The sequence below is a fragment of the Ailuropoda melanoleuca genome, chromosome 5 (genome assembly GCF_002007445.2).
Source record: "Ailuropoda melanoleuca isolate Jingjing chromosome 5, ASM200744v2, whole genome shotgun sequence".
Taxonomy (NCBI): Eukaryota; Metazoa; Chordata; class Mammalia; order Carnivora; family Ursidae; genus Ailuropoda; species Ailuropoda melanoleuca.
Window position 1 is genome coordinate 111,213,993 of NC_048222.1, and position 12,847 is coordinate 111,226,839.

At 35.9% G+C, this 12,847-nt stretch overlaps 1 protein-coding gene across 8 annotated transcripts in view; it reads right to left on the bottom strand.

The window, feature by feature from the left end:
- Positions 1–285: 285 nt before the first annotated feature.
- The window catches only part of GAB1 (GRB2 associated binding protein 1), a 125,215-nt gene continuing 112,653 nt past the window's right edge, over positions 286–12,847 (bottom strand). For all 8 annotated transcript variants that reach the window (XM_019804936.2, XM_019804938.2, XM_019804937.2 and 5 more), the window contains 3 exons: positions 12,517–12,640; positions 7,381–7,503; positions 286–4,580 (listed from right to left, as the gene is read on the bottom strand). In XM_019804936.2, coding sequence (XP_019660495.2) covers positions 4,422–4,580; positions 7,381–7,503; positions 12,517–12,640 — 406 coding nt within the window. In that variant the 3' untranslated portion in view covers positions 286–4,421. The remainder of the gene's footprint in view (positions 4,581–7,380; positions 7,504–12,516; positions 12,641–12,847) is intronic.

The following is a 12,847-nucleotide window of genomic DNA, read 5'->3' on the forward strand; positions in this document are numbered from 1 at the left end:
TTAGATTATATACCATATTCTTACAATAAATAAAGCTAGAAAAACGCTATTAAGAAAATCATCAGGAAAACAGAGTACTGTTCTGTATTTACTGAAAAAAAGTCTGTGAATAAATAGACCCACACAGTTCAAACCTATGTTGTTCAAGGGACAATGCATAGTAAATGGCAGAATTGGGTTTTTTAAATTTAGATAGACTTTAAGGAAGGGTTAGAAATATAAATTTGTCTTTCTTGGTTCACAGTCTCAGTATCCAAACCGACTAGTTAAAGTCTTGAAACCAAATTGTTTGAAAAGTTTTATTTGGTAGCAGAAAATATCTACAATTGGATCTTACAAAAAAAGTTGTGCAAGAGGGGGAAAATAAACTTATACATAGGATTTTGCTGTTGAAATTTCGGATGATTACCAACAATTGATTCAGGTTATAACAACTTACACAAAACCATGTCTTTTTAGGTAAAGTAGAAGGTATGTTAACCCCTCGACTAAACAGTTTGTTGAAACTCATAATAGACATTTTAATGAACCTAAAGAAAGTTAAGTTTATGGAAGAGAAGACAAACTAAGTTATTTCAAGCTGTAGTAATATATAAACGTATTTAGTCAGAGTAAAATCCAATTATCTCCACAACCTGGCAATCAACTTTTCATCCTATCAAGTCTATGTCTACATTATTCATTTACACCATGGCTTTTCATCTCAGAGCTGTCAGTATTTTAAATTATATACAGATTTACATATAACACATCAGCTGTTATTGACAATCAGTCTTACCCTAGGATATATGTATATGTCTCTCTCCCTGTATCCCCTTGATTTGGTCATATGTACAATCCCTGACATGGATCTGATTGTTTATTTGACAATAAAGGACAAGACCTACCAGAATGACCCAAAGACAAGATTAGGAGGGATAGGCTCACCTTGTTGTCTCTAAAATTTTACAGGCTTTGTATTCATTCAGAATACTAATACCAATACTTCAGTGGGCCAAAGGAAGGGGTACTAAGAGTGTCTGAAAGCATCCCAAGAATTATGATCACTGTCTACGGTATAGTGTACAGGCACAAAGTAGCCAATGTTTTAAAAAATACCAAAAATACTGCCTTTGTTTAAGGGGGGGTGAGCAGACAACTTCCTACTAGGAGAAAAAGAAAAACACTGTGTTCAATTTCCAGTTTAAATGCATTTATGAATATGAAGATTGTGACCCCTGTTAATTATAGAGTCCGGAAGAAACTGACTTATGACCTTAATGTGCAAGTATAGCAGTATTTCTCTACCAAATTTAGTCTGTGATTAAATACAATGCTACACACACACACAGTAGTACCTTTATGGAATTCTCTAAAATGCTCACAGTAGCTTATACAGTATTGGTGAAAATGTATAGTGTAGATAAAAACCATCTTTTATAGCTTACTAAGTGATACCTTCCAGGAGTTAAGTAGCTTAAATTATTCAAGTTAAAATTGCAATTCTTAAAAGCAGAACTGTGCTTTGGTATTCAAACCTTCATAAAATTTTAGTTTCTCAAAGTAAGGAATAAAAAATAGAGAACATCAAACATATGGAAGAAAAAGATTTCTGACTTATAACTGTCATATGATCAACCAGTGGTTTCAAACTCTTGCATGGCCAAAACTCAGCTTCTTGGAGATGATTAGGGTTTTAAAAAGTTTTGTTTTACTAAGTGTATATTTTTAAAACTTAATAAAAATGCACATTCTAATGTGTTACATAACCCCCCCCCTTTTTTTTTTCCATACTGAAGACTGTGTATGTATTAACTTCCACTACAAGAATAATTTTTTTTAAACCTTGGAATAAACTTCAGCTATCTCTAATCAAAGAACCTTCTGAGATGTGTGTTTAAAACCTGCTATTATTTACACTTACTCATGTTCGCGTGAATCAAAACTTTCTCGATAATATGCAAATAAAACAAATTGGCCACTGAAGTTTTTTGCCAACTCTATAATGCCAATTACACATTTGTGTTATTCGCAAATTTTATTCCTAGTAATGGACTAAGATAAATAAACTTAAATAGGAACCCAAAATATTTACACTGATAAAATGAACTTTTCAGGCTTTACGTGTTGGGGTTACATAAAATTTTATTGAAGAAAGATTCCATTGCTAAAAAATGTCTGGAAAATAATGCTCCATAAGAAACTGTCTTTTCATTTGTTAATACAATGTTTTAACGTGATTTCATTCTCTAAAACAAACTGCCTAATACATTTCAATTCTTAAATTACTCTGCACAGTGGGAAAACTTCTACAAATTAGAGTGCTGCAGGTTTTCAAAAATGATAACTTGTAAAAAATTGAAAAACTACTCTAAAAAAGTCAAGTCTATTTGCCTTAGACTCTTTTGATAGGCAGCTCTAAACAGGATTTCCATTTTTGAATTAATAATATACTTACTGAATATACTTATTGTTGTGTTCTAAATCTGAAAATACGCTCATCTTCCATATAACACAATTTTAGCATCTTAGCACGTCAACTGTGTTGTGTGCTTTAATAGCTGAGGCACCTTTCAATCATTTTGGATTTTATTTTGTGGTTTCATTATAAAACAGTTTGCACACACCAAATTCAGACAATCTTTTTATTTAAAAATCCACCTGAAAATTCACTTCTGGGTTTTAGTTTTTGTTTAAAAAGAAGCAAACATTTAAAAGCATCAAATGTTACTAGTCTACAATTCATCTTGTTATGAACATTTGTAGTTCATGGATTGGGGAAATAAACTCATTACACTGCTTAGGCACAGTACTATGGCCAAGAGACCAGAAATCAGGGCACATCTGTGTACTCAGGCAACAGTTAAGAGGTCTGAATGGAGGGAATCATGCCTCGGCTGTGAGCACTCCCACCTCTGCCCCCTCCAAAAACTGTTATTCTCATACCAATAAGAGATTGTATGTAACTTAGTTAAAAAAAAGGCAAACAACTATACCTGCTTTCTAAATTACACTGCAAAGCCAAAACAGATAAATATAATTGTAGCCTCACTATATAAAATTTGTGGTTCTGATATCCATGTCACAGGACCATATTACAGGTGAGACAGAATTATATAATTCCTCTCGTCATTTCAGAAATCTGGTTGGAAGAGATCCATGACTATAAGATTTCACATTATAGCAATGCTTCAATGTTTCTCGAATTAGGGCAGTGAATAGAAATCACAGTACAAAATCCTTAATTCTTTTACTGGAAAAGCAATAGGTGCTACATATGAGAATCACTTATAGAACATCTATTTTTTTTAAAAATGTAGATATAAAATATTAATTGCATAGGGATTTAAATATAAGGCCAAGAAGAATATAAAGTAAAGTTAAAAAAACATAGAAAGGGCACTACGGTGTCAAAAGATAGAATTTCATTCTTAAGAGTAATAAATCTGAATTACTGTCTAATTAAAAAAATCACAGTATGTTGCTATAACTAACAGTGAATGTTTCGTTAAGTCCAAACTGGAAACCAATATTAGGACTTACAGGAACACACCTGGAGCTCATTGTCTAAACTTTATCAGTGTATTAGCACATCAGGGCCTGGTACGTACCTGACTAGTTACATCATCTATGTTTTGCAAATAATGTAAAGTTTCATACACGTTAGCAAGTGTGAGAGCACATCATCAGCGCACGCTGCAAATGACCTGGAGGCTTACTTGACAGTGAAATTATCCAATCTTTTCGAGGTGCAAGATCCCACCTGGCAGAATCTTCACTCAATGAACCAAAAACACAGTAATTAACAAAATATAAGCAAGTTCCACACTGAAGACTAAACGAACACGAACCAGACCATCAGTTCCTAACACCAGCACAAACGTTACCCTCGGCACTCTGGAAGTCCGTGAGTGATGAGTCCAACTGTTACTCTGTAGTAAGCTAATGGTTATCACCTAACCTTTCAGGGAGAAACGTAATTGTGGATCTACTTCTCATCTTAATGTTGTTAGAGTGTAGTTTAAAGAGCAGTTTCCAAATCTGAAAGTAGCTTAGTCAACTTAGTATTGTTATATAGAGTAGTGTGAGGAAAAACAAGAACTCCCAAAGGAATTACGGTAAGGAACATTTGGGAATACCCAAACCAATGTTTTAAACAAAAGTGCATAAATACAGTAATACTACAAGTGAGTTAACTATGGAACGAGTGTGTCTCTGGGAGCTAAACAATACTATTTTCCCACGTTATTTACATGTTACGAATTGTTCCGATACCAAAGCACCATCTACAGTCTAAATTGCTTGATTACGTCTGAAAGGTCCTTTGACTTCAATTCCACTCAGTTGAAGATCTACCTAGAAGTGTCAAGTCATCTGCAGTCAAACAGGATTTATCTTTACAATGCGGTTCTTTTTTGTTCAGAAACAGCGAAGCAGTATTTTCATTTCACAACCTTGGCTGGTGTTTCGGATTCTGTGGACTGTCTCCCGTCTGTCCAGGCTTCCCGCGTGCTCTTTAGAGCCAGGGTCTTCTGTTGGTCAACCACAACATAGTCGACTCTCTCGTCAGCTCCACTGCCGCCCGAGCCACTGCTCTTTTGCTAGAAAGCAAAGAAAAACACCATAAAGCCCACATATAAAAGAGTTCGGAGGAAATTTAGTCTTAAAACGCAAGACATACGCTGTAACTCTTGAAATTCTATTGGGTCACACACACACACACACACACACACACACACACACACACACACACNGCAAAGAAAAACACCATAAAGCCCACATATAAAAGAGTTCGGAGGAAATTTAGTCTTAAAACGCAAGACATATGCTGTAACTCTTGAAATTCTATTGGGTCACACACACACACACACACACAACATTATCTCAATTTAACAATGTTGTTTTTCTCTTAATTGTACACTGTTTTCCCCTTACATTTAAAGTCACTATATATAAAAATGCAGACTAATGCTCCCAACGCAGATGGAATTCTTGTAAAATCGGGATCGCAGACACCTGGCTCATCTTAAGATACACAACTGGCCTCTCCCTTCAGCTTAAGCTTCACTTTTTCAAGTCCTGAGAACATGCATCAGTGTTCACTTTCAGAGTTAAGAAATGTTTTTTGAAAAGCAGTATTTCAAGAATGCCAAGCTACATAGGCTGACAGGCCCTCTGCTTCTTCTTTTTTTTTTTTTTTTTCAGATTTTATTTATTTATTTGAGAGAGAGAGAGAGAGAGAAGCACAAATAGGGGGAGCAGCAGACAGAGGGAGAAGCAGGCTCCCTGCTGAGCAGGGAGCCCGATGCGGGACTCGATTCCAGGACCCCAGGATCATGACCCGAGCCAAAGGCAGACACCCAACTGAATGAGCCGCCCAGGTGCCCCAGGATCTCCTACTTCTAAAATACAACTAAATACTAACTAACTTAAAACACATATAATTATTAATGCATTGCCAGGCTCTTTAGAAAGTAAGAGAAATACCCAAGGTGTGAGGAAAACAGAGGGGACAAAGAGCTGCTCAAGGTAAACTTTACAGTTGTCTTTAGGATGAATGTTAATCTCAGCTATGCAATCAGGAGGCCCCGGGTGGGAGGGCATGCCCAATCTGAGACCATCCTGTTAAGCGAGGAACCCCTGAAGGGAACTGAGGTGGTCCTAAAGTGCTTCCCAGCAGAAGAAAATGCAAATCTATTCAGAAGGAAATTTAGGTCTGCAGGATTCCCACAGATATGCTCAGCAAAATGAATTTGCAAAAAAATGTATAAAACATGGAAGGAAACAAGCTATCGAGAGTAAGCAGAAATAATAAACACAGATTCAGACTTCCAAGGACTTCAGATACTGAAATGACAATAAACAGTATAAAATATCTATGTACAAAATCTTTAAAGGAATTAAGAAACTAAATAAAAGGAATAAAATAACAATAAACAAACTATTCAGAATAGCTAGGCGTATTTAAAAAAACAAACAAAATTTCATGTTAGAAATAAAAATAAAATAACTGAAATTAAAAATTAAACAATGGATTAAACAGAAGAATTGAGAATTAGTGAACCTGGTGACAGATCTAAAGAAATTATCCAGGTAAGCACAAAGAGATGAATAGAGCGAAAATATGAAAAAGTGAAATGGCATGGAAAACGGAATAAGTTCTAACTAATCTCTAGTAAGAAACCTCAAACGAGAGGATAAGAGGAATAGTTGAAAAGCTGTATTTAAAGAGATAATGACTGGAAAAAAAAAGAGAGATAATGACTGGGACTCTTCTAGAATTGATAAGAAATACAAATCCAGAATAAAAACAGCACAACTTCCATCAAGCACAATAAATAAAAAGGAATCTGTGTCTAGATGTCATTGTAGTAAACCTGCAGAACACTAAAGATACAGAAAAGATCCTAACATCAGCCAGACCACAAAAAAAGACAAATTATCTACAAAGGAACTGTAATTAGATTGACAGCATATTTTTCAACAGGAACAATGGAAGCCAGATGACAGCGAACAGTATCCCCTATGTGTTGAGAGAAATTTATTGCCAATCAATAACTGTGAACTCAAAAAAACTCTTTCTCAAGAATGAGGGCAAAATACAGATGTTTTGCTCAAACAAAAATTGCAAGAATTTCCCTCTAACAGACGTCCACAATAGGAACTTTTAAAAGATGTATTTAAGGAGGAAGAAAAAATGATTAATGGGGGTGCCTGGGTGGCTCAGTCAGTTAAGCATCCAACTCTTGATCTCAGCTCAGGTCATGCTCCCAGGGTTGTGAGACGGAGCCCTGAGTTGGGCTCTGTGCTGGGCATGGAGCCTGCTTAAGATTCTCTCTCCCTCTCCCTCGCTCTTCTCCCCACATGCCCCACCCCCACCTCCTCCCTCTCTTAAGAAAAAAAGAAAAAAAAAATGATTATTGGAGGAAGGCCTAAAATACAAGAAGAAATGATAAAAGAAGTTCTCAAATATATAGGAAAATGTAAGTAAACACTATCTATATTATAAAAATACTACTACCATTACTAGTGTGTAATTTGTGGATTTAACAAAAGGAAAAAACCAAAACTTTGGACAAAAATAGCACATACATCAGAAGGGGAGTAATGTGAGCTATCAATGGAAAGAGAATGAAAACAATGATTAACTTCAGATTTTGTTAAGCAAGCACTTCAACAGTAACCACTAAAAGAGAAGTATATAATTTCTATACCTTTAAAAAGGAAAAAATCAAATTAGTCTCCATAACTTTGTTAATTGTGATTTACAAAACAATATTAAGTAACAGACTTTACTAAATTTAAAATAAACATACTAATAAAATTTCTCCAAAGGAAACATGATTCTGTGGGTTTACAAAAGGTGAGCTAATTGCGTTTATAGACTGAGATTTCACTTACCTTACGTGGCGGTGTGGACTTCCCAGAATCTAAATCTAGATCTAGGTATTCCACTTGTTTGTCTCCTTTGGGCTTGACCATTGGACTGCTTCTTCCATCAAGACTATTACTGCCAAAAAGATTCTGAAAATGGCAATACAACAAAATCAACAGTCAGACATCCATGAGACATACCGCTTATCTTGTTTGTCATCTACTAAAGCCGAAATATTTATTTCAAGAGGATATGGTTTAAAACAATGTCTGCTTAGAAAGTTAAATAACCTTTTAGGACTGGAGGAAAATAACCTAATATTAATAAAATTAATTACAACTTAGCTTAGAACAAGTTAAATGTAGTTTCAAAAGTCGAACTTGGTTCAAAGTAAGACTGAAACATCAAGCTACAGTTAGCTGGGATAGCGCCGCCTGAACATTATTAAAATGATATCCTTAACTCAATTACATTTTTAAGCTACTGGTTAAGAATCCTTGCTTTCTAATTAAATTTTTTCCTTGCTTTCTAATTAAATTTTTAAAAAAGCTCTATATTTTATTTAAAGGCTTTCATGCTGGGGCACTTGGGTGGCTCAGTCAGTTGAGCGAGCCAACATGGGTTTCGGCTCAGGTCACCATCTCAGGGTCATAGGGTCAGCTCCGTGCTCAGCGGGGAGTCTGCTTGAGTCTCCCTCTCCCTCTGTCCCTCTTCCTGCCTGTACTCTCTCTCTCAAATAAATAGATAAATAACTCTTAAAAAAAAAAAAAGCTCTCACACTGAAATTAGTTTAGAATATGTACATCAATTAAAGGCTATGAACAATGATTTCACTGGCAAAGTCTATTTTGTTTTAACCATCAGGAATTTTTACCACTTCATTTCTTCTGTCTTCTCTTCAGCCCTATCTCTTCTGTCCTAATGGGAATTGTACAATGGAAGGGTTACTCTCTTAAAAAAAAAAAAAAAAAGAGAGAGAAAGGAAAAAAGGATAGAGGACAGCAATAAATGATGAAAACAAAAAAGCCTGAGGCAGAAAAATGCAAAAGCAACAGGCTGTTAGGAACTTGAAGATCAATGGTGAATAAGAAGTAAAGGATGACATGGATTTATACCCTACATATACCCCATGCTAATTTACGACAGTGCTAAACGTGTGCCAACAAATGACTTGTTTCCTTCCTTGCCTTGCTGCTTTGCACCTCACCTAGAAATGTTCTAGACTTCTCATAGGCAAGTCTACATAGATAGTCATTAGCAGCTTCCATCCTTGTGTTTTCTATCACATAGATATGAATATTCACATATTATCTCATACTTTTGAATAAAACCATAATGATGTAATATACTTAAAATTTACACTTGTTATAATGAACAAAGCAATTTGGAAACTGCATAAGCCTGGTTCTGTTCTTTTTTTTTTTTAAAGAGAGAGAGAGATAGAGTATGGGGGGCATATGAGCAGGGGTGGGGTGGGAGGAGAGGGGGAGAGAGAGAATCTTAAGCAGGCTCCACACCCAGCACACAGCCCCAGGCAGGGCTCGATCCCATGTCCCTGAGCTCATCACCTGAGCCGAAATCAAGAGTTGGATGCTTGACCAACTAAGCCACCCAGGCGCCCCCCGTTGATTCTATATTGCTACTCCTTTTCTTTAAGCTCAAGTTAAACAGAGGAAGCTGTCATTTAGGTAAAAGACAATTGCTGGAAAAATACTGAATTTATTTCCTCATTTGAAGCAGGACTGCTGATAGCCTGTGCGAAACATTTTTGTGAATTAGAAAAAGGTGCTCCTGTCTGTGGGGCTACACAGCTCTGTGCCGGGGCCCACGGCCTGGTGAGCAGGATATGGTCTGACCTGCACGTCCCCCCAAATGCGATACTGTGCAGCCTACTGTACATATCACATAGTGTGTGCAGTATTTTTAGTGTATTTATGCAGTGAGCAAGCTGTACGACTGAATGTGAGGGCTCTATTTGTAGGAACAGATTTTTAAATGAAGTTTACCAACCACTGATAAAACATTAAAAAAAATTGACAATAACATGTAAGGTGCAAAAATAAGCAAGTTTTGCTGCTCAATTAGTGCAAATAGCTATTTCCCTCTCCCTTTTTTCCTAATTCATAAAGAAACTGAATTTTTTTTTCTGAATGACTCCATATTTCATTCTCAAATAAAAAATCAAGCAGAAGTGTGTGCGTGTAAAATTTTGTATTCAAATGTGACTCGTGAAAGAACCCGTACCTGGAATTCCCCTAACTGGAAATGCCTAGAGTTGTTCATAGTATTGCAAGGCTATGAAAGGAACCTATGAGCTCATATGATGTAAACATTTAAACTCAACAAGTTGTTCCTGAAGAGAATTTCTCAGAATTGCTGGTTAAACTGTTTTCTGTCTAGTTATTATTAGAATTGGAAATTCTTTCATCTTTAAGTGTTGTTAAAATGTATGTCCCTGCAAGGTAGTCCATTTACTCTTGATCTAATCTCAACCGGGAACAGCCTGTCTCTGAGTTCTAGTCTGTAACCCAGTGTTTTCCCAAAACAGTTTAGAAAAACCCTCAGATTCTAGTAGTTATCATAAATGTTCTGTGAATTCACAAATACCCCAAAACCAAAAAAACAGTAGTGTTTTGATTTTCTAAAATTCTTTTTAAAGGAAAATTATTGAACGTATTTTTGCTGTTATTGTTATATAACAATACTTATGCCTTTAGTAGTGACGTACAGTCACTCAAATTTCAAGCGTCATACTAAGGGTTCACTTCACGAATGCCTGACTTTGGATCTTTGTATAAATTAATAGGCAGCATCACCAATTCACGGTTTCGTTAAACACCGCCTGTTCTATGATCATCAGTATGGGAAATGTGTCATGTTTTAAAACTTCAATATACAGAATTTTTCTTCATTGTGGGCATAAGCCATATTTGATCTGATCCTGTCTCAACTTCTCCAAGACAATTTTTTTTAATGACCTCATCAGTCCAAGCACAATGAGATATTGTGAATTTCTACGGTATTCCATTAATGCACTAACTTCCAAGAGGTATGGAAAACATTGCTGTAACTATCATCTTCTAAGGAAGAGCTGTCGGGCTATGATGAACTCTTGCAGCCGGCAGCATGAGGAGATGGAAATGGTGTTTGGCTTTTCTACTGTGAATGGGGGTGGGGGTGTGGTGGATATTTTCACCAGGAACATTTTGCTTATTTCTAACACTTAGCACCTAAGTACTTCAGAAATCATTAGTTGGCAGGCAAAAGCACTTTTCTGGCTTAATGTTATAAGGTTATAAAAGAACAATTATATATTCTTATTTCTTTTGACTTTCTGATTGCAATGTTTTTCTTTCTCATCTTTTCCCTTCACCTAACACTAATTCATGACAAATCACATTTCCAAACTTGCCTACTACATGTCCTTTCCAAAATTTTTATGGTAATTCACTATTTGGGGCAAAAGGAAACTCTTCAGTATCTCAGAAAATAATTACTTTTGTAATAAAAAAAAATCCATTCAACCACCTAATGATAAAAACTGATGACAATATATACTCTGATATAGCAATGAGGATTTATGTAGACTTTCACCGGTCTATTTACTATAATGAGAAAAAAAAATAAGTTAATAAAAATAATAAAACACCACTTACCAAGTTGAAAAATAGTGAATCCAAAAGCAGAAGCCAATTAATAAAAATTGCTCTGCCTTAAAAAATTGGTGAAAGCATTATTGATGTAGCTAGCTTGTATTCTAATTCAGGGCTGATGTAAACATTTTAAATTATCTTATTCATTTTGAACAATGTATAAATTTGATATTTTAAAGTTAATTAGTTTAAGCACCACATCAAGCTTTCAAATCACTTAATTTTGTTTCCTGACAACACATGGTTGTGAGGAACCTGTTTTTGCCTAACGTACATTAAAGATGTACAACTAATCTGTTGATGGAAATGGACTTTCTATTTTGAATCTCTAGAGTATTGCTTTAAAGAAAATAAGGTCACTAAAATGTTACCCATTCCAAATTTTGGTATCACATGCTTGCTTCTGCTGGCAGATACTACCCAGTTGGGCCCTAACATCTGCCTTTCCCTCTCCCCCGTGAACAGATTTTTAGCCAGGCCCACCATCCCTCAGAACAAAGGATGCTTCCTGGCCCCTTTTGTGTCTCTGTGGCCACATAGTGTGTACGGCAGTTTCTGGGAACCTTCTTTACAAGGCGGACAGGCTTTCGTCTATTCTGCAGCTCAGAATGTGGCTTGTTGGTGCAGCCCCAGCTTGTTCTAGGAGCATGTGAGCCACACCCAGAAGATGGCGGAGCTGGCAGGGGTCAGACTCCCCAAGGACCTTCTGGAAAGGGCTGCCGCAACAACCCTGGATTGACTCTCTCCAGACTCTTATGGGAGAAAGAAATAAATGTCTGTTTTAAGTCATTGTTCTTTGTTTATCTTTTGTTACTCAGAGGTGAACCTAAACATAACTGATACACTCATCTACTAAAATACAAGTAAACAGAACAAGTGCTGAATGTGATTTAAGGATAAACAAAAGCAAAATGTTTTTAAACATTAAAATTAGCTTGTATTCTTAAATATCCTAAGTATTTTCTGGCAACTATATAATTTCTGGGGAACACAGGCTTGCTACAATTATAAAATCCTTGTGCCTTATGGTAATGCAGCCAATCTGAAACAAACTAGGTTTGTAACAGGTCTCTAATCTTTAAGCCATATCTAAGGGTATATTACTGAAAGGTTATCAAAAGACCTCCTATACAAGATCATTTCACTCTAAGAATGCCATAAAGTGGACCTGGAGAACTGCATTATGAAATAGTTCCAGTATATTTTCTTGAATGGTTTAAAAATCAAGTGTATCTTAAAAGAAATAGAACCAAAAAAATTTATGGTTTTTAACTCATTTTTATCTACTTTATAGATGTTGGTATTATACTCTTGATGCTTTATCGGTTTTAAACTTTACAATATTATTATTTAAAAAGCATTTTAAAAAGTGGTCTTCTATCCTTCTTCCTCAAGTATATAAAGAAGGCTGTAGGGTAAGATTAAGAGATTGGGAGAAAGATCCTAACGTGCAGGACTTGGAAGGGGGGCTTGGAAAGAAACAGAGGTGCAGATGCAGACTTTACGTACTGAGTCTTCGCCGGACAGGTTTGGGTTCATGGAAACGTAATTCTCTTCACTGTCGTGGGAGTCACTGCTTGAAGTTGTGCTATGCACTGAGTCCGGTCGGGGAGACAAGGGAAACCTAGAGGAGCTAATTACAGAAACTACTGTTACAAACCTAAACCTGGACAACGATTTCTAAAATCACTTCCAAAATAACAATGAGTGATAGTTTACATTCTTTCAGAAATATCCATTAAAGTTCATAATCATTTATTGTACACATTTATTTTAATACAACTTATTGCATACTCAAACACACGCCTAATATTTACAGCTATACAGTAAAAAGTATATC